We start from the raw sequence: 25,576 nt of genomic DNA, 5'->3' as shown, positions 1-25,576 counted from the left end.
CAGCTCTTAGCGATCTCTCAAACATTTTATTTTCATACATTTCTTTTTTTTATAGGCAGCTGTGATGTAGTGTTCACTTATTAAACGATGTTCCCCCAGTAGATAGGAGATGCGACTCGTAAAACGCCAGGTATTATGTTTATAAATATGTGACGAATCTGCCGACAGAGCGGGGCCACAGCTGCTGATGTTGACGCACGCACGCGTACGGAAACCAGTTGGTGTGGAAACCAGTAGGGATGTAACACCGGCTTGTCTATATTTATACAGTCTATGGTCTAGCCTGGGTTGAGTTAGCGTTGACTAGACACACTGAGCGGCTTTCGTGGAACGGCTTTAGCCTGAAGTGAAAGTTGGTGTTTATTCTAACCAGGCTTTTTCAATGAAGCCGCGGTTTGTCTAGCTGCATTGATGGAACACCTCTCTGGTCCTCCAGCTGCTGGAGGCGCTACAAATAAATAAAGAAGAAGATGAAGAAGAAGAAGACGGCCCCATGAACCGGAAGCACGCCGCCGTCACTTCCTGTTTCCGTCAACACGTGCATATGTGTGTGTCGAGAGGACGGCAGAGTACAGAACCAGAAAGAACCAGATACAACCCGCTAGAACCTCCAAAGACAGAACCCGTTAGAACCCGCTGTAGCCGCAGTGATGCTGGAGCAGCTCGGTCTGATCGGGACGATCCGGGACGAGGATCAGAGTCCAGAGGAGCCGGAGACCGAGTCCGAGACAGAGGTACGTACACACACACACACACACACACACACACACATTTAGACTCAGTAACTGTGTGTTATGGATCAGTCTGAGTCTGTTTGGGACGTTTAGTCTATCGTCTCTATAAACCAGCAGCTGATCAGCTGATCAATGATCCACCAATGAACCTCCAGAGTCTCAGAGAGGATCCCTGGTGGACTGATGGAGCGGGACCACTATGAACGGAACATCCGGTATCCAACACACACCTCCACCTGTCCGACACTCATCCAGTCACTGATCAGCAGCTGCAGCCGGCTTCGTTGACTGGTCCCAGTGTCTGGTGCTTGTTTTAAACGAACAAAGGTCGCTAAGTGAACACATGCTGCTGCAGCACATACACACTTTACCGCTACAGAGCTAACTGATAGCACTGTGCTACTGTAAGCTCTGCTGCTGCTCTGACTTTCGTCTCCTCCACCTGGTTCCTGACGCCAGACTGCTATGAAAGGACAGAAGATCACTTCGCCTCCACAGGATCACTGTGAACGTTCTGAGGAGAAAAAGCCGGCTCAGATCTTTACAGCAGTGTAGTGGGACATTAGCGGACGGATTTTATTATTTGTCTTTAAAGCTATTCAGTGATTGGACGGCCTGGATCTGGTTCTGGTCCTGGTTCCTGGGACCCACCCCCCTCTACATGTTCTGAATGAAGTGTTGTTGTGTTCCAGGACCAGCCGATCGTTCTGAACAGGAAGAAGAAGCTGGGCGCTCGTGGTGCGTCTGACTTTAACGCCGGATTTGAGTTTGGCGAGCGAGACGGACCGGATGATGACGACTGGGTGATGGCCGACGTGCTCAAACAGCTAAAGAACAAGGTAGAACCCTGTAGAACCGCTCAGGGATTTCTGTCCCGCAGTTATATTTAATATTTAACTTTGTTTGTAGAACTTCAGGTAAAGAAAACGGTTCTTGGTTCTGTTGTGTTTCAGAGAACGGCGACCACACTCGACCAGAAAATAGAAAAGATCAGGAAGAAGAGGAAAGCTGAGGTAAGTTAGTTCTCCATCGTTACATTGACATCGTCAATATAAAACTCCACAGGGACTCCACATGTTGTTGTTTACATGCCTGTTTGTTTACAAAACCTTTAATATTTTCACCAGTTGCACTGCTTCAGTCAGCTGGACAGACAGACACACACACACACACACACAGACTGGCCTGCCTCGTGTTGTAGTTGTAACAGACTTTTTGTGTGTCTTTGTGTTGTGTTTAATTAAATTAAATTATTTAAAGTGATGCTTCTAATGTTTGACAGGCAGCAGTTCCAGCTGTTTGTTATTTATAAAAAAATATATAATTCAAAATATTTATCTCAGTGCATTTTTTTGTTAATGGAGCCTGTGAGTCTATTGTCTTTATTTTGATTGTAGTTTATTTATTTATGTTTTATTTATCGAGAATTTTTTAATATTTCTTTTCCACAGTTCAGTTCCAGTGTTTAATGTTCTTGAGATTTAAAAGTTAATTGCTGTTGAAAGGATGTACTTGGATTATTCTGCTCTAATATCATTAAATCAGTGGCATTAAATGGTCCTCAAAATTACATCAATGATGCTATTGTTTATCGTGATCGTTTCTGGGAAAATATATCGTCCTAAAATGTGTTATCATGACAAGCCTAATGTCACTTCCTGTCTGGATGGATTCCACTTCCTGTGTTTACGATTGTTTTGATCGTCAGGAGAAATCGTCTGAGAGCGATGCTACAGGAGGTTCTGCAGGGCAGGAGGAGCAGGAGGAGGTGAAGCCTGCTGTAGGAGACGCTGCTGGAGGAGATGATGATGATGAAGATGATGAAGAAGATGAAGATGAGTTTGATTCAAGTGATGAAGAGATTCTGACCAAATCTGGTGAGTCCAGCTGAGGCTCTCATTGTAAAGTTTCATGAGGCTGTGATTATCCTAGAGGTCACAGCAGCTCATTTTATACACTAAGCTAAAGTTTCACTCACTAACATCATCACACATGAAGAGCTTTCCAGTCAGACCCCATTTATGCAGCTCACAGACTGTTTAGGGACCCCAGGATGCACAAAGATTCACACACAGGAGGACACAATAATGCATGAGGGAAATTATGTGGTTTTTACCTCAAACTGCAGAGTAAAGAGGAGACGCGTGGGTTATCAACATAAAGTGGGCATGTCAGTCAGAACATGGAACACATTTTATTCAGGTATCTGGAGGTTGGTTATCAGATATCTCTCGCTATAATTTAACCGAGCTTTGATCGTTATTTCACCTCCCTCCTTTGGCTGGGACACGTAAAACGTAAATAAAACAGATTGTGATAGTTTTTGACATACGAAAAAAATATTATAATATACATTAATTCTGAATTTAAAGCATTCTGTTTTTTATTTATGTTTTACAGTGTCCCAACTTTTTGGGAATTGTGTGTGAGGGAGAACCTCATAAAAACTGAACTTTATTTGTCAAACAGATAATTTTGTGTTTTGTTGTAACTGTTGACTTCCTGTTTCCTGTCAGACACCCTGAGGGACAAGGAGCGCCGCGGAAAGAAGAGGAAGACTGGAGAGGAGGTAAGGAGAGGAAGAGAGAGAAAGAGTAAGGCTCATCAGCAGTTTGTCATTGGTTGCTGTGGTAACGACTGGGTGTGTTTTCAGGCTGCTGACTCGTTTTACGAAGACGCGTCTCAGTACGACGACCAGCTGATGTTTGATGACATGAACCTGTCCCGACCCATCCTCAAGGTAAACACAACCTTTTAAATCACTTCTGTTGACTGATGATATTAAGTGAAACCAGTCTGGACTCGGTCAAGACTGGGTCTGTGTCTCCCCCCGCTGGATCTCATTGAGGTCCAGGAAATCCAAACTAACGTCACAGATGTCCCTCTGATAACGAGTTTGCAGATTGACCAAACCTTCTTCAACTTCAGTGGTCCAGGGTCCAGAGCTGGTTCCTGCTGGGGAGATGACTCTGTACCGGCAGGATGATGGACATCCTCAGGACTAGAACAGACCCCTACCTGGTCCTGATAGCGTGTCCATCTAGCTTCGTTGGTTGAGTCTCCAGGTGCCGTTTCCAGGGGGGAACCCTGTTTTATTTGTTGTTGGTTGTCTCCCTGCAGGCCATCACAGCTCTTGGCTTCAAGCAGCCGACTCCCATCCAGAAGGCGTGTGTTCCTGTCGGCCTGCTGGGCAGAGACCTGTGCGCCTGCGCCGCAACTGGGACAGGTACCGCTGGTGTACTGGGACCAGTTCTACATACTGGGACTGATTCAACACTGGAGCTGATAGATTGATAAAGCATTTTCTCTCCTCAGGGAAGACAGCAGCCTTCATGTTGCCTGTGTTGGAGCGCTTGGTTTATAAGCCCAGGACGTCCCAAGTGACCCGCGTCTTGGTTCTGGTTCCCACAAGAGAGTTGGGGATCCAGGTTCACTCCGTGGCGCGTCAGCTCGCCCAGTTCACCTCCATCACCACCTGCCTGGCTGTCGGTATGAAGAGTTTTACTGTTAACGGTTAAATATGTGTTTGGGGGCCTGGACTTGGTCTGACTCTGAACCCTGGTCCTCTGGTAACGTGTCTTGTGTTTCCAGGTGGGTTGGACCTAAAGTCTCAGGAGGCGGCGTTGAGGGCGGGGCCGGACGTTCTAATTGCGACACCTGGTCGGCTGATCGATCACCTCCACAATACGCCGAGCTTTGAGCTGACTCACATTGAGATCCTGATCCTGGACGAAGCTGACAGGTAAACACCTGCAGTCGAGGGGGCGTGACAGTCCTCAAAGACTAACCTGAACTCACCTGAACTCTCCTTGTTCTGTCCTCTCAGGATGCTGGACGAGTACTTTGAGGAACAGATGAAGGAGATCATCAGGTTGTGTTCCTACAACAGACAGACCATGTTGTTCTCCGCCACCATGACAGAGGAGGTGTGTCTTATGACCTGTGTCTCCAGGTGTGCCCTCCGTCACATGACCTGTGTCTCAGTCTGTGTCATGTGACTTCTGTTTCCAGGTGAAGGACCTGGCGGCAGTCTCGTTAAAGCAGCCAATCAGGATCTTCGTTAACAGCAACACTGATGTTGCTCCGTTTCTGCGACAAGAGTTCGTCCGAATCCGACAAAACCGAGAGGGAGACAGAGAGGCCGTGGTGGCCGGTAGGCTCTGATACAGCTGCAGTACCAGTACTATCAAGATGGTTCTCCTTGTTCTGCGTTCTGACCTCACCTGTTCTGTTCTTTGATAGCGCTGCTGACTCGGACCTTCCAGGACCACGTGATGTGTTTCACTCAGACAAGGAAACAGGCCCACAGACTGCACATCCTGCTGGGCCTGATGGGCCTGAAGGTCGGAGAACTGCACGGAGAACTGAGCCAGAGCCAGAGACTGGAGAACCTCAGGTACACACACTGACAGAACCAGAGACTGGAGAACCTCAGGTACACACACTGACAGAGACTGCCATGGTCTGGATGTTCTTGATGTTCTTCTTGTTCTGGTTGTTCTCCAGGCGTTTTAAAGATGATCAAATCGATATCTTGGTGGCGACAGATGTGGCAGCCAGAGGGTTGGACATCGACGGAGTTAAAACGGTGAGTCAGCTCCTGCAGAACGGCTTTGAATGTATTTATCTTGAGGTGACCCACAGGGTTCCACAGATATTTCTGACAAATAATTTTGTGTTTGAATTTTAAACAGAACACAAGTAGGGACAAGTAACACTGACTTGGAGGGGGCGGAGCTTTATCTTTAACAAAGAACAGGTTTGTCAGATCCCCAACAAGTCTGAAGATGTGTCTGTCTCTGTTACGTCTGTCTCTCAGGTCATAAACTTCACCATGCCGTCCACACCGAAGCATTATGTCCACCGCGTGGGACGGACGGCTAGAGCGGGCCGGTCGGGACGCTCTGTGTCTCTGGTTGGAGAGTCTGAGAGGAAGATGCTGAAAGACGTGGTGAAGTCGGCCAAGAACAGCGTGAAGGCACGAGTCCTGCCGCCAGGTAAGCTCACCTGAGAGAGACGGACACCTGGAAGTCTGAAGGACTGTCCCCATGTCAAGGATCCTGGAGGTCCGGAGGACAGAGTCCTTAATTCGGATGCTTGTGTGTTTCCTCCGCGCCCTGCGTACCCATAGAGCCTCACCTCACCGGCAATATGAATTTAAATATATATATATATATTTTTTTTCAGTTTACACTGAATATTTATTATCACACAACTTACAAAACTTGTGTTCAAAGTCAAGCAGAACATGCACAAAGAAATGCCAGAATATTTGAAGTTAATAAACATCATGTTGATACATTTCCAGTTAATTGATGCGTCTCAGTTGCTAAAGTTATTAATGTTAATTCATATTTCATCAGTCTGATGATGAAATGTGTAACGTATACGCAGCTTTGACATTCAGAGAGTTATACATGTGTTTATTGTGTTATTAACAGGGATCGACTGTTATTTATTAATAACTGTTATTCACCTGTGAAACTTCTCCTTGGGGAGTTCTGCTGCAGGATCAGTGAATATTCAGATTCATCACTCTGTGGCTTTAACTGGTTAAATAGTGGAGATCCAACTTTAAAGCATCTTCTTCCACAAACATGAAGAGTTCTGAGGCCAAAACCACGTCAGGACGTCCTTTTACACACTGACACACACTTGAAGGCTGTTCCATGAGTGTTACAGTAGAGGGGGCAGCACTCTGAACAGGAAGACGTCACCTGTTTAGGTGTGTTTAACGAACCTGTTTCTCTCGTCCAGATGTCATTCTGAAGTTCAGAGATCTGATCAACAAACTGGAGAAGGACGTTGACGCTGTGATGAAGCTGGAGAGAGAAGAGAGAGAGCTGGCTGCGTCTGAGGCCAAGGTACACCTGAGCACCTACACACCTGAGCACTGACACACAGCACACACCTGTACACCTGAGCACCTGTACACCTACGCACCTACACACCTGTACACCTGAGCATCTACACACCTGTACACCTGAACACCCGTACACCTGAACACCCACACACCTGAGCACTGGTACACCTGTATACCTACACACCTGCACAATTGATCAGCTGTACACCTGTACAGCCTTTATTTACCCAGCTGACAGAAACACACCTGATTTTTATTAACCTGTCAGCTTCACCTGTCGTGTGTGTCTGTCTGTGTGCGTCCGTGTGTGTGTAGTTGAGTGTAGCTCAGAAGCGTCTCGATGGCTCCGCCTCCTCCAGTCAGTCACAGAGAGTTTGGTTTCAAACTCAACAGGAACGAAAACAGAGTCGCAGTGAGTATGAATACACATAAATACAGGTACCCTGCAGTAATCTGAGGTACTTATACTGCTTCCTGTCTTGTCAGTGTCGAAGGCTCTGCAGGAGTTCGATCTCGCTCTGAGGGGAAAGAAGAAGAGAGAAAAGTTTGTGAAGGACGGCAGGAAGAAAGAGCTGACGGTAAGAACTGACTAACTGATCAATCAGTGATCAATCTTTGTGACTAACTAATCAATCAGTGATCAATCATTGTGACTAACTGATCAATCAGAGTGAGCGCTCTCGTCCTAACGAGGATTTGTGTTCCAGTCTGAGGAGCGAGCTCAGTTCGAGCTCCTGAAGGCTCAGATGTTCGCTGAGCGAGCGGCAAAACGAGAACGGCGCCCGAAGAGAGCGAGAGCGTTACCGGAGGACGAACCACCGCCACGGACAGGTCAGATACTGCACACAAGTATTGCACACAAGCACTACACACTACACACACTCCCGCAACTCTTTCTGCAGCCTCTCCTTTTCTCACCGACCTAGACCCACGGGTAGGGGTGGGGGGACAGGTCTTCTCATCAACTGTGATTGGAAGTTCTCCCTCCATCCACTGCCACAGTTTTCCCCATGGTTTTTTGAATTCCATGCTGTAACCATAACTTCTCCCTCACCATTAACCATTGTTGTTCCCTACCGCCCACCTGGTCCTTTGGGAGAATTTCTGGAGGAGCTTGACGTCCTCCTGTCAAACTTCCCTGAAGATGGCCCACCACTGGTTCTTCTCGACTTCAACATCCAGCTCGAGAAGTCACCAGACTTATTTCTTCTACTCTCCTCCTTGCTCTTTTTCTCAAGCCATCACCACCTCCTCATAAAGCCGGCAACCACCTTGATCTAATATTCACCAGGAGCTGCTCTACCACTAACCTCTCTGTAACCCCACTTCATGTCTCTGATCACTACTTCATGTACTTCTCGATCCCACTCTCGCAATCAGAATTCGTCGTAACATTCCCTCTCTCTCTCCCCCTGCTCTGGCCTCTCCTGTTCTTTCCTCCCTTCCTTCATCCGACTCATTCTCACTTCTACAGCCCAACTCTGCAACCTGCAATCTACCCTCTGCTCCTCTCTTGACTCGCTCTGTCCTCTCACTCCTCGGAAAGTACGCAAGTCCTCCCCTGTCCCTTGGTTGTCAGACTCGGTGCATGCCACCAGAGCTTCTCTTCGGGCATCAGAAAGGAAACGGCAGAAATCTAAACATCTTGAGGACCTATGCAACTACCAATCGCTTCTTGCTGCCTTCTCGTCCTTGATCACCGCTGAAAAAAGTTCTTTCCATCAGACCAAGAGCCAATCCTCATTTTCCAACCTGAAGAAGCTCTACTCCATCTTTACGAACCTCTTGGTCCCGCCAACCCCCCTCCTCCTACCGAGCCATTTCATCAACCACTTCTTGGAAAGGATTGAGGACATGCGCTCCTCATTTACCCATCCAGCTTTGCAACTTGCCTCTGTTTCCTCCTCGTTATCGTCTCTCACTCTCTCAGCATTCACGCCACTGGTGGGCAACTACAGACCCGTCTCTCTCCTGCCGTTCCTCTCCAAAACTCTGGAACGTGAAACCTTGACCCTCACCAGTCTGGTTAGGGCCACTCAACAGACTGCCCTTCTCGCTGTGACTGAACAGCTTCACAATGCGAAAGCGGCCTCTCTCTCATCTGTGGTGGTCCTACTGGACCTTCCTGTCGACCATCAGATCCTCATCTCCACCCTCCATCACCTTGGAGTATCTGGTTCTGCCCTCTCTCTACTCAAGTCCTATCTTAAGTACCACAGTACCCTGTCCACTCACCACCGGGGTCCCTCAAGGCTCTGTCCTTGGTCTGCTCCTTTTCTTGGTGCACACCAACCCGCTCGGCTCTCCTTACACCACCTCAAACTCAACCTGGGAAAGACTGAGCTACTGTACCTCCCAGGGAAGGGCTCTCCCACCACTGACCTCCACATCACTGTCCAGAACACAGTGGTTACCTCCACTGAGACGCTAAAAACCTTGGTGTGACTCTTGACAACCAACTGTCCCTCACTGTGAACATTACCATGACCACCAGATCCTGCAGATTCTTGCTGCATAACATCAGGAGAATCCACATCTGTTTTTCACTCAGAAGGCAGCTCAGGTCCTGGTCCACACACTGGTCATCTCACGCTTGGATTACTGCAACTCCCTCATGGCAGGTCTGCCTGCCAAAGCCATCCGACCTCTGCAGCTCATCCAGAATGCAGCTACTCGGTTGGTCTTCAATCAACACCCCTCCTCCCTCCCTTCACTGGTAACCAGTGGCTGATACGCTTCAAGATTCTAGCTCTGGTGTACTCTGCTGCTAATGGTTCAGGCCCAGCTTACATCCAGGATCTGGTCCAACCCTACACTCCTGCCCGTCTTCAATCTGCATCAGCCAAACAGCTGGCGACTCCCACCCAACGTGGGTCAACTCGCCTCAAAACCTCTGCCAGACTTTTCTCTGTCCTGGCTCCCAGATGGTGGAATGAGCTCCCCACCGACATCAGGACCTCAGACAGCCTAGACATCTTCCACCGCAGGCGGAAGACCTACCTCTTCCAACAATACTTGGTTATGTCATGGTCGCTAATAAACATTTTTTTAAACAACTGTCTTCTTCCTTTGCTCCTTTTCTTTGGCACTTTGCATTACACTAATATAGCACTCCTGTAGCAATTACAGTTGGCTCTTAAAGTTCTGTTCTTACTTGGTTCCTGTGGTCTAAGTCTAGTACCCTCAGGTTGAATCACTTATTGTAAGTTGCTTTGGACAAAAGCGTCAGCTAAATTACATGTCATGTAATGTAACAGTAATTTAAAATGTACTAACATTAAGTGTGTCTTCAGCAGTCAATCAGAAAGCAGGAAAAGGAGGAAAGAAGTCTGTGTTCGATAAAGAGCTGACCAACACCTGCAGCAAGAGCGTGAGACAGTTCAGAGCGGGGTGAGACATCTGTCTGTCTGTTTGTCTGTCTGTCTGTTCACCTGTCTGTCTCACCTGTCTGACCTGTCTGTCTGTCTGCTTACAGACCGTCCTTTGCAGACAGGAAGCGTCTGGGTTTGGACAGGAAGCGGGGTGGCGGCTCCAGGTGAGTTTTACCTGTCTCAGTGTGTAACAGGTGTTTGTTCTGTTGTCACCTGGGAACATGAGAGACAGGACGGGTCTCCTACACCTGTCAGACTCAGGTTTATATTTAAAAGGTTTATATTTATTTTAACATATCAGGTTTTTATATAACAGGTGTTTTCTAGCAGATTATTGTGTCTGACGCTGTTTTTTCCTTCAGGTTCAAGAAGAAGAAGTGATGACATCAGCAGTTTCATTGTCCACCTCGTCTTTGATTCACTGTAAATCTGTTTATTAAACGTTTTAAATAAAGTTCAAGTAAAAAACAAACGTTTCTTTTCAAATGGACATTGACGACCTTGTAAACCAGTGTGATCCAGGTTGACCAGGCAGAGCCCTGACCCTGAGGAGAGGACCACCACACGTCACTGGCAGAGGTCAAAGAGGGGTCAATGAGGGGACTAAGAGGTCACTGAGGGATAAAGAGGTCGCTGAAGGGTCACTGAGGGATAAAGAGGTCGCTGAAGGGTCGCTGAGGGGTCAAAGAGGTCGCTGAGGGATAAAGAGGTCACTGAGGGGTCAAAGAGGTCACTGAAGGGTCACTGAGGGGTCAAAGAGGTCGCTGAGGGATCAAAGAGGTTGCTGAGGGATCAAAGAGGTCACTGAGGGAAAAAGGTCGCTGAAGGGTCACTGAGGGGGTCAAAGAGGTTGCTGAGGGGTCAAAGAGGTCGCTGAAGGGTCACTGAGGGGGTCAAAGAGGTCACTGAAGGGCTAAAGAGGTCACTGAAGGGCTAAAGAGGTTGCTGAGGGCTCAAAGAGGTCGCTGAGGGCTCAAAGAGGTCGCTGAAGGGTCACTGAGGGGTTAGAGAGGTCGCTGTGTAAATGGTAAATGGACCTGCACTTTTATAGCTTTTATAGTCACTTTGCAACCAGTCAAAGCGCTTTACACTACAGACTGCGCTCAATCACCCATTCACACACACATTCACACACACATTCATACTGGTGTCAGAGGCTGCCCCAAACAGTGCCACCTGCCACCTGCCACAATTGGGGAATTAATTCTCACACCGATGAATGCAGCATCGGGAGCCATTTTGAGTTCAGTATCTTGCTCAAGGATACTTCAACATGTAGGTTGCCACAGTCAGGGATCGAACCACCGGCCCTCTGATCAGTGGGTGACCGCTCTAACAACTGATCCACAGCCACTGAGGGGGGCAAAGAGGTCGCTGAGGGGTCAAAGAGGTCCCTAGTGGCAAGGAGCAGAGGGTGTGCTCCAATTATCCGGAATCACTGCTCAGCCTCCCAGGTTAGGGTTAAAGTTTGCTGCAGGGTGCTGGAGAGGACCAACTATCGAACCTCAGATCCAGAAGAAGCGATGTGCATTCTGCCCTGGTCCTGAAACAGGACCTGCAGGGCTGCTGGAGGGGTCATGGAAGGCTTAGGACCAGGTCCCTGGTAGACGTTTTTTTATAGTCTAGTTTAGACCTTTTTTCTCACAATGTGACGAGGCATGAATTTATATACCTATTTCAGTCAATCTGTTTAATTCATGCAACTTTTGTGAACCCTTTAATTTAAAGCTAAACATGTATAATTTAAGAAAAGTGTGCAAAAGTTTTAGTAGTCCTTTATTCTTTCATTTTGTTCTTGCTGTTAAGACAAAAAAACATTAAATGCAGTCTAAACCAGGAGCTTCTGCTGTGGTAAAATGTATACTCATCATTATCTAGTTACTTTAGCTCCAATTTAATTATTACATTTTTAGCTTTTTGTCTCAATATCGAGTTTTTGGTTTTCAGTTCCCATTAGCATATGACACTTGCAGATCGCGCCGACATCCTGTAAAAGAAAACGTGTCAAAGAGTAGGCTTAGCTGATTATGTAGATGCCAATTATTATTTAATTTCTCAGTTTCATCATTCCCTGTTGCTGTAGTTGTTCCAGCCGTGTCCTGCAGCAAGGTGCATGGTTATACACAATCTGAAGAATGAAGGTACAGCCCTAACATTATTACGCTTTCACTTGTCCAAGTCCTTTTTTGGCTGTTCAGATTTCTCCTGTTGAGATGTAACAGAATAATTAATATAGGGCAGGGTAACTTTGCCCAGTTAGGCCAATTAACAGTAAATTTATTTTAGTTGTGAGTGCTCTGGACTGGGCCTACACCTAACATAGCTACAGGTGTTAATATCCAGCCTACTGATAATTTAACCACTCTTATTGTATCTAGTGATCTAATTGTTAAGTCATTAACAACAACAACAAATAACACAATAAGCAGGATTGAATTATTCGTACATTTTATAAGTCTGCAATTTTTTTGGCATGCCATCTCCCTGGCTCTGTTAATGGAGCAGTATTGTCTGTTATTGTAACCGTCACTTTATATTCTTTATAAAGCTCCAACAGCATCATTTGCTCGGCCTCCGAGGAAAAAGCAGCGCTGTTTTTAACCTCTTTTTGTGACCGTCACTTGATATTCTTCATAAAGCTCCTTCAGTGCTGTTTTTCACCACTTTTTGCAGCATCTCATTGGCTGATCCCGGCTGTTCCAGGATTGATTAATACGGGCTGCTTATATACTCCAATGCCGGCTTGTATAGCCTGCGTTGAGTTAGCGTTGACTAGATGCGGCTGAGCGGCGTTAGTGGAACGGCTTTAGCCTGAAGTGAAAGTCGGTGTTAATTCTAACCAGGCTTTTACAATGAAGCCGCCGTTTGTTTAGCCACGTCGATGGAACACCCCACTGGTCAGACCCTAACCTCTAGTCTTGAGCTTTGTGACTGGAAGAATGAGATGAACTGGGTTTCTTCTGTAGGGGCTCAGAGACATCCTGTTGATCAGGATGCTGCTGTTTGAAGCCTGGAGGTCCATCCAGAATCCTCTACTCTTTTCGACCAACTGGTGGTAGAGCTGGTTCTGGTTGGTTTAACTGGCGAACCGTCTCTTAACCTGAATGATACATGTTTTAGTTGGTCTTGTTGGTCAGATTACCCTGAGCCGGTTCTTTGGCAGTCAAAAAGTGAAGAACTGGTTAAAGATTGGGCACCGCTTCCAAACCGGCTCTGGAACTGAGCTCTCATCTGGTCTGGGAACCCCTCTGGGCCAGGAGGACCTGGGAGACTGCTGGGGAGAAAATAAAAATAGACAGATGACCGTTAGACAAACCCTCGAAGGAGTGAAGCGGAACTAACCGTCCTCATAAAGGCTGTTATCTCCTTCAGTCTGTGTGTGTGTCTACACTTAAACCAAGCTACACACTTTCTAACAAAGATAAAAGGACTAGAAAACACACTGTCTCCGACGAGGAGGAGGGAGAGGAGGAGGAGAGGAGGAGGAGTCCCTTGGGATATAAAAGTGTTGGCTCACACAGAGACGGTCAGTGTGAACAGAGACATCAGCACCAGAAGCTCCTCCTCCACAGGCTGAACAGTAAGTTTCATCATTCAGAGAGACAGACAGACAGACGGACAGACATAGAGACAGACAGACAGACAGACAAAGAGACAGACAGACAGACAGCCTCATCATGGACAGGTGAGTTGTGTCGGTTTAATTCAGTTCAATAAAGTTCTAGTTAAAAAAAATAAATAGTTATACTGTTTATGTAATTATATATTATTTATTGTAATCATATAAGTTATTAAGTTATATTTATAATGTTATATTTATATTTCTGTTGTGGACTCTGACTTCCTGTTTAAAATGGATTTCTGTTTGTTTATCAACTCAGAGTGAAATTTGACTTTTATTGTGAAAATGTCTCGACTGTGAAGACAGGAACACGTCAGAGGTCAGATGTCAGGCTCTGTGCAAATCCTCTGCTCTTCTTTGAAGATTTTTAATTAAAGGTTAGCAGTTAGCGGTTAGCAGTTAGCCGTCCAGATGTGAGTGCTGCAGCAGCTGGAAGCTGATTGGCCGTCGATGGTGGTGACAGATTAAAGAGTGTGTGTGGTCACGTCTGTCTGTCCTTGTGAGGACTTCAAAGACTGTTTGAAGCTTCAGACTGCTGATTACTCTGTGTGTGTGTGTGTGTGTGTGTGTGTGTGTGTGTGGTCGGCGTTGTTAATCTCTGCAGATGATAAACTCTTCCAGCTGCAGTTAAAGTTGATTTATTTTAAACTTCTCTGAAAATGTTTAGAATCTTTAGAATAAACTTTTGGCTCTAACATGACAAAGTTTCACAGAAGTTCTTATTTAAATATTGTATTTATTGTCTGTTTTTGTGCTTTTAAACCTCTTTCAAATCTGTTTTTTCCCCAAGAATTGAGTTTATGTCGTGCTGAACTCAAACATAAAATACTGAAATATTTATTGGTGGAATGATGGAGGTTAATGTCCTTCAAACTTCATTCAAACAATAAAATATTTAGTTATTATTTTTCTCTTTCAGCCAGAACATTCAAAAAAGATTAGAAACACAATTTAAACACTACACACACGCACACAGAGACACACACACGATTATTCAAATATTTAATGTCTTTTTAAAGTATTAATTAAAGTAATTCTGTATCAACAGTAGAAACATGACTCATCACTTCTCACTTCTCCCTGTTTCTGATTGGTTCATATATCTCAGCTGTTTGAGACCTCTGTCTCTTCATACTACTATTGTGTTGTATCAGCCATGACTCAGCACTTTTCCTTTAATCCAGTCAGCTCCTCACTGAACTTCTTTAGACTTTATTGTTCTCGTTCACCTTTTCCTGACACGTCTAGTCAGCTGTTCACACTCACACCACAGTTACTGTTCTTTAATATTTATTACCTGTGTTCTTTAATATCTATTATCTGTGTTATTTAACTTTTATTTCCTGTGTATTTTAAGATATGTGTACACACTCATGTTCTAATGACATTTAGCTTTTGAATTAGAAATATTTAACACAACTGATCCAAAGTCTGTATCAATATCTGAAGAGCACAGATGAACTGTAAGCCCCGCCCCCTCAGACAGTCGTCATTTCTGTGAAACAAAATTCAGAGAAACCTCGAAAAATGTTCCGTCAATCTCATCAGACCGTTTCTGTGAGGAGAAGCAAGAGGAGGAGGAGGAGGAGGAGGGTGTTGTGAAACTGAGGTTACTGCAGTTCACGTCTCTGTGTTTTTATGGACGGCGGTCTAAGAATGTGCTCAGCTGAGTTATGCAGCAACAGGAGGGACAAAACCCCTCAGATCTGTCTTCATCACGACCTCTGACCAACTTACCCTTTATACTGGGGGACAGTGTGTCTCTGACAGACCTGTTAGTGGACAGTGTGTCTCTGACAGACCTGTTTTTTTTTTCAAAAAAAGTTTTGTCCCCACAGCCATCATAGCACTGAACAAGAATATGTAGATTTCACTGGTATCACTGTATATTGTCCATGTCATGTTTATTCTTGTCTAGATGTTTTTCTGTGGTGAGAGGGTTGTTATCTGTCATGTGGGGGGTCATGAATGGATGTCATGATTGCTGCTGTCTATGTTTTTATATGTTTTTCTGTGATATATGTGGGAAGAGGGGCTATCTGTTATCTGTTGTATATGTGGGAAGAGAGTGTATCTGGTACTTTTGTGCTACACAGTGTTCCTACACTGTGCTGTGCCTTTTTTAAATGTATGCTGTCCTGAAACAACCTGACTATGTGAAAACAATTATCCCTTTGGGGACATTAAAGAACCTAACCTAACCTAGTGGACAGTGTGTCTCTGACAGGCCTGTTAGTGGACAGTGTGTCTCTGACAGGCCTGTTAGTGGACAGTGTGTCTCTGACAGACCTGTTAGTGGACAGTGTGTCTCTGACAGACCTGTTAGTTGACAGTGTGTCTCTGACAGACCTGTTAGTGGACAGTGTGTCTCTGACAGACCTGTTAGTTGACAGTGTGTCTCTGACAGACCTGTTAGTGGACAGTGTGTCTCTGACAGACCTGTACCTGTTAATGGACAGTGTGTGGGCAGTTTGTTTGTGGATAGTTTGTGGACAGTGTGTGGGCAGTTTGTGGACAGTGTGTGGGCAGTTTGTGGACAGTTTGTGGACAGTGTGTGGGCAGTTTGTTTGTGGACAGTTTGTGGACAGACAGAACCTGAGCTGACCAAGACAGAGACACAGTCTGGGGTCCAGGATGTGAATCTTGTTCTTTTGTGTTTCAGGTTGACAGGTTGTGTCTCAGGATGACTTCCTGTCTGTGGTTCTGTCTCTTCATGTCTGTGTCCTCCATCATGGCGGCGTCTCAACCCGCTGGCTGTAAGATCCGCATCACCGACAAAGGACTGGATATGTGTACGTACCGCCCGGTGGATTCAACCATCACCCACATTTAGATATATATCCCTTTTTAAAATTCAATCAAGATTTAAACATTTGGTGCCACTACAAGCTTGTACTGTAACTAACTAATATAAGTACTGTGTAGTACAAGAGGTATTTGTGAAAGCACTGACAGTATTTGTTTTGTGTCCTCAGTGAGGTCTGAGACTCAGAGGTTTGTTGAAGAGGAGCTCAGTAACATCAGCATGCCGGAGATGAAGGGCAAAGAAGGACGCTTCCAGTACACCATCACAGAGTACAAATATTACGTGTTTAAAGTAATACTCTGAAACTGAATGTTGGATGTGTACTAATACTTCTCTCTGTCCGTCATCAGCGTGAAAATAACTGAGTTGAATCTGACTCACGCTGAGCTGCAGTTTGTCCCTGAAGTCGGTTTGTTGTTCGATGTTCAGAATTCATCGATCTCGCTGAGTTTCCACCGACGGATCCTCTACTGGTTCTTGTAAGTTCTTCTCCAAAACACTGACTGAACACAACATATAACCAATTGTTCCTGTTAGAACTCAAGGTGTTCCCTCACAGTTATGATACAGGACACATCAATGCGTCGGCCGACGGCGTCAACATCAACACAGTCGTAAATCTAATCAGAGACGAAGAAGGACGACTGAAGATCAATAACATAACCTGCGACGCCAAAATCTCCAAAATGAGGGCGAAGTTCAGCGGAACGCTCGGGTAAATACACTGATACATCGATCAATAATGATTGATTACTGTTGATAATGCTGATCAGTGATCACTAATGATTGATTACTGTTAATAATGCTGATCAGTGATCAATAAAGATTGATTACTGTTAACAATGCTGATCAGTGATCCATAATGATTACTGTTAATAATGCTGACCAGTGATCTATAATGATTGATTACTCTTAATAATGCTGATCAGTGATCCATAATGATTGATTACTGTTAATAATACTGATCAGTGATCAATAATGATAAATTACTGTTAATAATGCTGGTCAGTGATCAATAATGATTGATTACAGTTAATAATGCTGATCAGTGATCCATAATGATTACTGTTAATAATGCTGATCAGTGATCAATAATGATTGATTACTGTTAATAATGCTGATCAGTGATCAATAATGATTGATTACTCTTAATAATGCTGATCAGTGATCCATAATGATTGATTACTGTTAATAATGCTGATCAGTGATCAATATTGATTGATTACTGTTAATAATGCTGATCAGTGATATATAGTGACTGATTACTGTTAATAATGCTGATCAGTGATCTATAATGATTGATTACTGTTAATAATGCTGATCAGCGATCAATATCGTCCAATCAGAAACTCTCTCATCTTTCAGGAGAGTTTACGATTTCCTCGTCGGTTTTCTGACAACCGGGATGCGTTTCCTCCTGAACCAGCAGGTAACCTGTCTGTCTCTCACCTGTCTCTCTCTCTCTCACCTGTCTGTCACTTTGACCTGTCTGTCTGCCCTGTCTGTCTCTCACCTGTTTGTCTGTCTCTCACCAGCCTCTCTCTCTGACCTGTCTGTCCCTCTCTCACCTGTCTGTCTGCCCTGTCTCTCTCTCACCTGTCTCTCTCTGACCTGTCTCCCTCTCTCACCTGTCTGTCTCTCTCTCACCTATCTGTCACTTTGAACAGTATGTCTGTGACCTGTCCCTCTCTTACCTGTCTGTTCTCTCTCTCTCTCTCTCTCTCTCTCTCTCTCTCTCACACACACACACACACACACACCTGTCTGTCTCTCACCTGTCTCTCTCTGTGACTTGTCTGTCCCTCTCTCACCTGTCTGTCTCTCATCTGTCTGTCCCTCTCTGACCTGTCTCTCTCTCTCACCTGTCTCTCCCTCTCTAACCTGTCTGTCTCTCTGACCTGTCTGTCCTTCTCTCCCCTGTCTGACTCTCAGATCTGTCCCGCCCTGAATCACGCCGCTCTGGTTCATGTGAACTCGATGTTGGAGACGATCCCCGTGAGGTCGGAGGTCGATGATTATATTGGGATCGATTATTCTCTGATCGATGATCCGGTGGTGACGTCCCGGAGCCTCGACATGCACTTCAGGGTCAGACGTTCCTCTGATGATACATTATTACCATGTATGGTGGAATGTGAATTTTAATGATGTTGTGTCTGTAGGGGATGTTCTTCGACCTGTCCCATCCAAACGAAACACTGGCCAACTACGCCGTCAACCCCATCATCAGAGAGTACGACAGGATGGTTTATCTCGCTCTGTCCGAGTTCTTCTTCGACAGCGGGATGTTCTCTTACTACAGGGCCGGAGTCTTCCAGATGCACATCGTCAATGAGAAGGTCCCAGCACCAGAACCACCACAACACCAAAACTACCACATCACCGAAACCATCACATCACCGGAACCACCACATCACCGAAACCACGACATCACTGAAACCACCACATCACTAAAACTACCACATCACTAAAACCACCACATTACTAAAACCAACACACCACTAAAACCACCACAGCACTCTAAAACCATCACATCACCAAAACTACCACATCACTAAAACCACCAGATCACTAAAACCACCACAGCACTATAACACCACCACATCACCAAAACCACCACAGCACCAAACCATCACAGCACCAAAACCACCATAGCACTAAAACCACCACAGCGCTAAAAAGACCACAGCACTCTAAAACCTCTAAAACCACCACATCACCGAAACCACCACATCACTAAAACTAAAACTATCACAGAACTAAAGCCACCACAGCACTCTCAAACCACCACAGCATTATAAAACCACCACATCACCAAAACCACCAGAGCATCAAAACCACCACAGCACTCTAAAACCACCACAGCACCGAAACCACCACAGCACCGAAACCACCACATCACTAAAACCACCACAGTATCGAAACCACCACATCACTAAATCCACCACATCGCTAAAACAACCAAAGCACTCTAAAACCACCACAGCACTATAAAACCACCACAGCACTATAAAACCACCACATCACCAAAACCACCACAGCACTAAAACCATCACAGGATTAAAAAACCACCACAGCACCTCAAAACCACAACAGCACAGCAAAACCTTCAACAACAGCAAAGATCACCAAAACAAGAGAGTTCCAGCCACAAAACCTGTGGCGTCCAAACCCCCAAAGACGTGAATATTATCAAATACACCAAAACCACCGCAGACCTCTGAAGCCCCATCTAATCCTGAAACCACTGAAGCAAACTTACTGAGAAGTTACTAATCTCATCAAGACCTTCACGGTTCTGTTTGTGTCTCCCAGATGCCAAAAGACCTGGAGATGTTGTTGAGAACCACCTACTTCGGAGCCATCATGATGCTTGTGAGCAGAATCACTGTGTTTTACTACTTTATCTCATGTTCTCTCTGTGTCCCTGGTAGAACCCTGTGTAGTACTGCAGTACTGTGTATTACTACTTTACCTCATGTTCTCCCTGTGTACTGGGTAGAACCCCGTGTAGTACTGCAGTACTGTGTATTACTACTTTACCTCATGTTCTCCCCGTGTTCCTGGTAGAACCCGGCTCTGGTGGATGCTCCACTCTCTCTCCAGCTTGCCGTTAACTCGCCACCAAAAACCTCCATAAAGACCTCTGGAGCGACTGTCGTCATGACGGCCATCGTCAAAGTGATGGTGCTGCCTCCAGGTCAGCCTCCGGTCCAACTGAGCAGCATGACCATGGTACACACACACACACACACACACACACACACACACACACACATGCAGTAACGAAAACGTTCTGATGATTCACAGTAACATTACTGTTCCAGTATTTCATATTTAAAAACACAAAGCTGTTGGTTGGACATGTTGAAGGGTCAGGGTTAGGGCTAAGCCAACCCTAAAGATCCAGACTTTAGTCTCACATGTCCCCACAGGTGGTCTAAGTCAGGTACCACACAGTCATATGATTGTTCCGTGTTTCTGATGTTCTGCAGGAATCAAAGTTCAACGCCAAGGTTTCTATGAAGGGAAAACGCCTGGCTGTTCATGCTGACCTCCGCAGGTACACACACAGACACACACACACACACAGACACACACACTGTCTCTCTGTGTTGGACGTGTCTGTCTCTGTGTTGGACATGTCTGTCTCAGTGTTGGACATTTCTGTCTCTGTGTGGTCTGCAGAAAAAGGATCTGAAGTTTTACAGATTGACACAATAACTTTCCTCTTTTAGGTTTAAAATCTACTCCAATCAGTCGGCTCTGGAATCTCTGGCAGTAAGTGTAATCTTTATTTATATATATATATATATATATATATATATATATATATATATATATATATAATTATGTGTATATATAAAATCTCTGGCAGTAAATTTCCTCTACAAGTTATATTATATATATTATTACTACAAGTTTCCACAGTTAATTTGACTGACAACGATACTGGAGGAATAAACAGTAACCTGTCTCTCTCTACCTGTCTGTCAGCTGATTCCTCTGCAGGCTCCTCTGAAGACGATGTTGCAGATGTCAGTTGTTCCTCTAATCAACAGTAAGAATCTGATTTATCCATCCATCCATCCATTTTCTCTGCTTATCCGGCGCCAGGTCGCAGGGGCAGCAGGTTAAGCAGGCCATTCCAGACGTCCCTCTCACACGTCCCACGTCCCAACCACAACGTCCAGCTCTTCCTGGGGGACCCCGAGGCGTTCTCAGGCCAGGCGAGAGATATAATCCCTCCACCATATTCTGGGTCTTCCCCGGGCCTCCTACCAGTTGGACATGTCGGAACCAGTCGGAACACCTCTAACGGGGGGCGCCCGGGAGGCATCCTTACCAGATGCCCAAACCACCTCCTTTCAACGTGAAGGAGCAGCGGCTCTACTCCAAGCTCCCTCCGGATGTCTGAGCTCCTTACCCTATCTCTAAGGCTGAGCCATGCCACCCTACGGAGGAAACTCATTTCAGTCGCTTGTATCCGCAATCTCGTTCTTTCGGTCACTACCCAAAGCTCATGAGCATAGGTGAGGATTGGAACATAGATGGACCGGTAAATCAAGGGCTTTGCCTTCTGGCTCAGGTCCTTCTTCACCACAACGGTCCGGTACAACGCCTGCATCACTGCTGCAAACCGCCTATCCATCTCACGCTCCGTTCTACCCTCACTCCTTAACAAGACCCGAGATACTTGAACTCCTCTGTATGAGGCAGTACCTCTCTCTCCACCCAGAGGGGGCAGTCCACCGTTTTCCGGAAGAGAACCATGGCCTCAGACTTGGAGGTGCTGACTTTCTTCCCAACCGCTTCGCACTTGGCTGCAAACTGCCCCAATGAGTGCTGGAGGTCTCGGTCTGATGAAGCCAAAAGAACCACATCATCCGCAAAAAAGCAGAGATGCAATTCTACGGTCCCCAAACCAGATCCCTTCCTCCCCTCGACTGTGCCTTGAGATCCTGTCCATGAATACCATGAACAGAATCGGAGAGGGGCAACCCTGGTGGAGGCCAACACCCGCTGGGAACAAATTTGACGTTGTGCCGAGTATGTGGACACAGCTCTCACTTTGGTCATATAGGAACCAGGTAACTCGTAGCAACGAGCCCGGTACCCCATATTCTTGTAGTACCCCCCACAAGACTCCCCGAGGGACACGGTCATAAGCCTTCTCCATGTCCACAAAACACATGTAGACTGGATGAGCAAACGTCTCGCAAGGGTAAAGAGCTGGTCCACTGTTCCACGGCCAGGACGGAAGCTGCATTGTTGAGCAGTGTGATTCCACGGTAATTGGAACACACCCTCCAGTCCCCCTTTTTGAAAATGGGGACCACCACCCCGGTCAGCCACTCCACTGGCACTGTCCCAGACCTCCATGCGACACTGAAGAGGCGTGTAAACCATGACAGCCCAACAGTGTCCAGAGCCTTTTTCTCATCCAACCCTGGTGCCTTGCTGCCAGGCAGCTTCTTAACTACCTCGGCGACTTCTGCCAGGGATACTGATGGGTCTTCCCCTGAGTCTTCAGACTCTGCCTCCCCCACAGAGGACATGTTGGCTGGATTAACCGACAACATCCCCAGGTCTGGTCAGCAGGTCTCCTCCCCCGCTGAACACAGCTTGGGCCAAGCCCTGCTTTCCCTTCCTGAGTCACCCGACGGTTTTCCAGAACCTCTTTGAGGCCGACTGAAAGTCCTCCTCCATAGTCTCTCCGAATTACTCCAATACCTGAGTTTTTGCTTCAGCGACCTTCTGGCTGAACGGTACCTGTCTGCTGCTTTCGGAGACCCCTCGGCCTGAAAGGCCTCCTTCTTCAGCTTGACAGCCTCCCATACAGCCTCTGTCCACCAGCGGGTACCTGGGTTGCCACCACGACAGACACCGACGCCTTCAGGCCACAGCTCCTACCAGCCGCATCAACAATTGAGGCTTTGAATATGGCCCATTCGGACTCCATGTCCCCAACCTCACCCGGGTTGCTGGAGAAATTCTTCCGGAGGTGTGAGTTGAAGATCCAGCAGACAGGGGCCTCCTCCAGACGTTCCCAGTTCACCCTCACTACACGTTTGGGTTTCCCAGTTCTGTCCAGGAGCCTCCCCTGCCACCTGATCCAACTCACCACCAGGTGGTGATCACTCTCACCCAAGTGTCGAGAACATGCAGCCGCAGATGTGATGATACAATAATGAAATTGATCATCGATCTTTGGCCTAGACTCCTCTGGTACCAAGTACACTTATGAGCAGCTCTATGTTCGAACATGGTGTTTGTTATGGACAATCCATGACTAACACAGAAGTCCAATAACAAAACACCACTCAGGTTTAGATCAGACAGGCCATTCCTCCCAATCACCCCTTCCAGGTACCATCATTGTTACCCATCGTGAGCCTTGAAGTCTCCCAGAAGAACTATATAGTCCCCGGGTGGTGTCCTGGAAGGGGTACCACCCAGACTCTAAGAAGGCCAGATACTCCGAACTGCTGTTCAGTGCATAAGCACAGACAACAGTCAGAGACCTTCTTGCGACTTGCAGTTCCTCTGGGAGAAGGTCAGGTGAGCCCGACTATTTCTAGTTGGTGACGCTCCACCTCCTGCGCAAGCTTGAAGCCGGGGATCAGCACGCCCAGGTACCCACCTTCGCTTGCTGCCCGGCTCACATCGCACCCGACCCTTATACCCTACTCAGCGGGGGTGGGACCACAGGTCGGCGGATCCATGTAGCTTGTTCGGGCTGAGCCCGGCCACCAGACAATCGCCTGCATGCTCCCCTCCCGGGTCTGGTTCCTGGAGGGGGCCCCGGTTTACTGATTTTTCCGGATCCACTTCATAAGGGTCTTTGAATTGCTCTTTGTCTGGCCCCTCCCCTGGGACCACTTTGCCTTGGGAGACCCTACCAGAAGCTATTGCTTCCGACAATACAGCTCCCAGGGTCACTGGGGCACACAAACCCCTCCACCGCGTTAAGGTGGCGATTCTTGAAGAAGAAAGAATCTGATTGTGTAATGTAATTTAATGTATCACAGTGTGTTCCCTGGCTGACTGTGTGTGTGTGTGTGTGTGTGTGTGTGTTCAGACTGGACTAAGAGAGGAGTTCGGATCCCTCTGGCTGATGGGATGGATTTCATTGAGGAGGTGGTTGAATATCACAATGTGAGTCTGTTTACACGTTAAGTCTTATCAGTGAATGCTCTATTCTGATTGGTCCTTACTCTGTAAACTATGCGATGTCATACATTGTTCTGTCTCTGCAGGGTTTCATTGTGATTGGAGCAAATCTTCACTTCAGCAAAGGGCTGCGAGAAATGATCACAGCAACCAATCAGACAGCAGCAGAATCCAACAGCGTCTAAACTCACGATATACACACTTTAAACACACACTATAAATACACACTATATGTACACACACTATAAATACACACTATACACGCACTGTATACTGTAAAAACACATATAACACACGGTCACACATAATACACTGTGTGACCATAAATAACATAATGTAAATATATTATATACACGCACACACACACACACACACACACACACACACTTTAACACATATACTATACTATATATATATATATATTTACAGTGCTTAACAAGTTTATTAGACCACCTCAAACAAAAGCTTGTTTAAAACGAAAACATTTCGTCTATCCTGACATCTGTCCCCTGTCCTGTCCTCTGACCTCTGACCTGTGTCCTCTGTCCCGCCTCTGTCTTCTGTCCTGTCGTCTGTCCTCAGGCTGTTTAGCAGTTCTCCTCTGCTAACACTCCAGATGTTGTTCTAGATGTTGTCCCAGATGTTATTCTAGATGTTGTTCGAGATGTTGTCCCATCAGCAGTTTGTCAGATGTAACAGATGTTCAGTCTCTTATTATACCTTTCCTCTTCGTTCTGATGCTCGCTGTGAACTTCTCGTCTTCACCATGTCTACGTGAGCTGCTGCTCTGTGATTGGCTCATTAGATAATTGTGTTAACGAGATCACAGATACACACACGTATTTATATGTGTGTATATACATATATGTATGTAAATATGTATGTGTATATGTATAGACACTGAAAATCTAACATTAAACACTAAACCACAACGTGTAGGTAAACGAGCCTATCCAAGACAACACTGTTACACCGTACATTAATCCCGCCCTGCTGTGCTGTGATTGGCTCGTAATAACCAGTTTAACTCATGAGGAAAGTAACATTTACATTTTTGTTGTTTTGTGTGAAAGTTGTGATTAAATCTCTTTTTAACAAAGTGTCAGGACTTTTTTTTCTGAAAAAACAACCATGGAATATAAGACCTTAAAACATTCAAAGATCTGAATCTTCAAATACTTAAAATTCTTGTTCAGTCTGCTGCTGACGGCGTTTTATGGCCCAAAAAATAATTGTATTAATTTATTTTGTCAGCCAGGTCTCTCTCCTGACATTTAATAAGGTTTTTTGTTTGTCTTTTAGTTGTTTGTTTGTTTGCTTTTTAAACAAACCCCACAAAGGATGCATGCACATCATAATTATATATCACAATTAAACACACCCTGCACATTAAACACAAAAATAAAACGACCACAAGCTCAGTTTCAAAACAAAAAAGTATGTATCCCTCAGTCCAAACAATAGTCCACAAAACCAAAGCAAGTCCAACTCAAAATTCCACCAAGT

The 25,576-nt window shown here is 45.9% G+C and overlaps 2 protein-coding genes across 4 annotated transcripts; both read left to right on the top strand.

Moving 5' to 3' along the window:
* The first annotated feature begins 228 nt into the window (after positions 1 to 228).
* Positions 229 to 10,411, top strand: ddx27 (DEAD (Asp-Glu-Ala-Asp) box polypeptide 27). 2 transcript variants are annotated; one of them, XM_059330273.1, is made up of 20 exons: positions 229 to 734; positions 1,427 to 1,573; positions 1,688 to 1,747; positions 2,443 to 2,611; positions 3,251 to 3,303; positions 3,388 to 3,474; positions 3,855 to 3,960; positions 4,050 to 4,223; positions 4,326 to 4,476; positions 4,561 to 4,660; positions 4,746 to 4,887; positions 4,977 to 5,130; positions 5,241 to 5,322; positions 5,554 to 5,731; positions 6,492 to 6,598; positions 6,913 to 7,009; positions 7,084 to 7,175; positions 7,305 to 7,428; positions 9,894 to 9,987; positions 10,073 to 10,411. In XM_059330273.1, the coding sequence occupies exons 1-20, from the start codon at positions 651 to 653 to the stop codon at positions 10,134 to 10,136; spliced, it is 2,265 nt and encodes a 754-aa protein (XP_059186256.1). In that variant the 5' UTR covers positions 229 to 650; the 3' UTR covers positions 10,137 to 10,411. The 2 variants fall into 2 exon arrangements, with proteins under 2 accessions (XP_059186256.1, XP_059186254.1); XM_059330271.1 differs by having other exon boundaries at positions 9,891 to 9,987; positions 10,073 to 10,410.
* Positions 10,412 to 13,505: 3,094 nt separating this feature from the next.
* On the top strand, positions 13,506 to 25,170 carry pltp (phospholipid transfer protein). 2 transcript variants are annotated; one of them, XM_059328664.1, is made up of 15 exons: positions 13,506 to 13,548; positions 16,253 to 16,382; positions 16,566 to 16,665; positions 16,747 to 16,875; positions 16,956 to 17,111; positions 17,762 to 17,825; positions 18,329 to 18,484; positions 18,559 to 18,735; positions 19,712 to 19,771; positions 19,967 to 20,131; positions 20,392 to 20,459; positions 20,635 to 20,677; positions 20,894 to 20,957; positions 23,979 to 24,055; positions 24,157 to 25,170. In XM_059328664.1, exons 2-15 carry the CDS (start codon positions 16,274 to 16,276, stop codon positions 24,253 to 24,255), a joined length of 1,467 nt encoding a protein of 488 aa, XP_059184647.1. In that variant the 5' UTR covers positions 13,506 to 13,548; positions 16,253 to 16,273; the 3' UTR covers positions 24,256 to 25,170. The 2 variants fall into 2 exon arrangements, with proteins under 2 accessions (XP_059184647.1, XP_059184650.1); XM_059328667.1 differs by having other exon boundaries at positions 13,520 to 13,653.
* The last annotated feature ends 406 nt before the right edge of the window (positions 25,171 to 25,576 follow it).

Source organism: Centropristis striata, chromosome 3, assembly GCF_030273125.1.
Source record: "Centropristis striata isolate RG_2023a ecotype Rhode Island chromosome 3, C.striata_1.0, whole genome shotgun sequence".
In the NCBI taxonomy this organism is placed as follows: domain Eukaryota; kingdom Metazoa; phylum Chordata; class Actinopteri; order Perciformes; family Serranidae; genus Centropristis; species Centropristis striata.
Note: the sequence above shows the minus strand (reverse complement) of the source record. Positions and strands in the feature narration are given on the sequence as shown.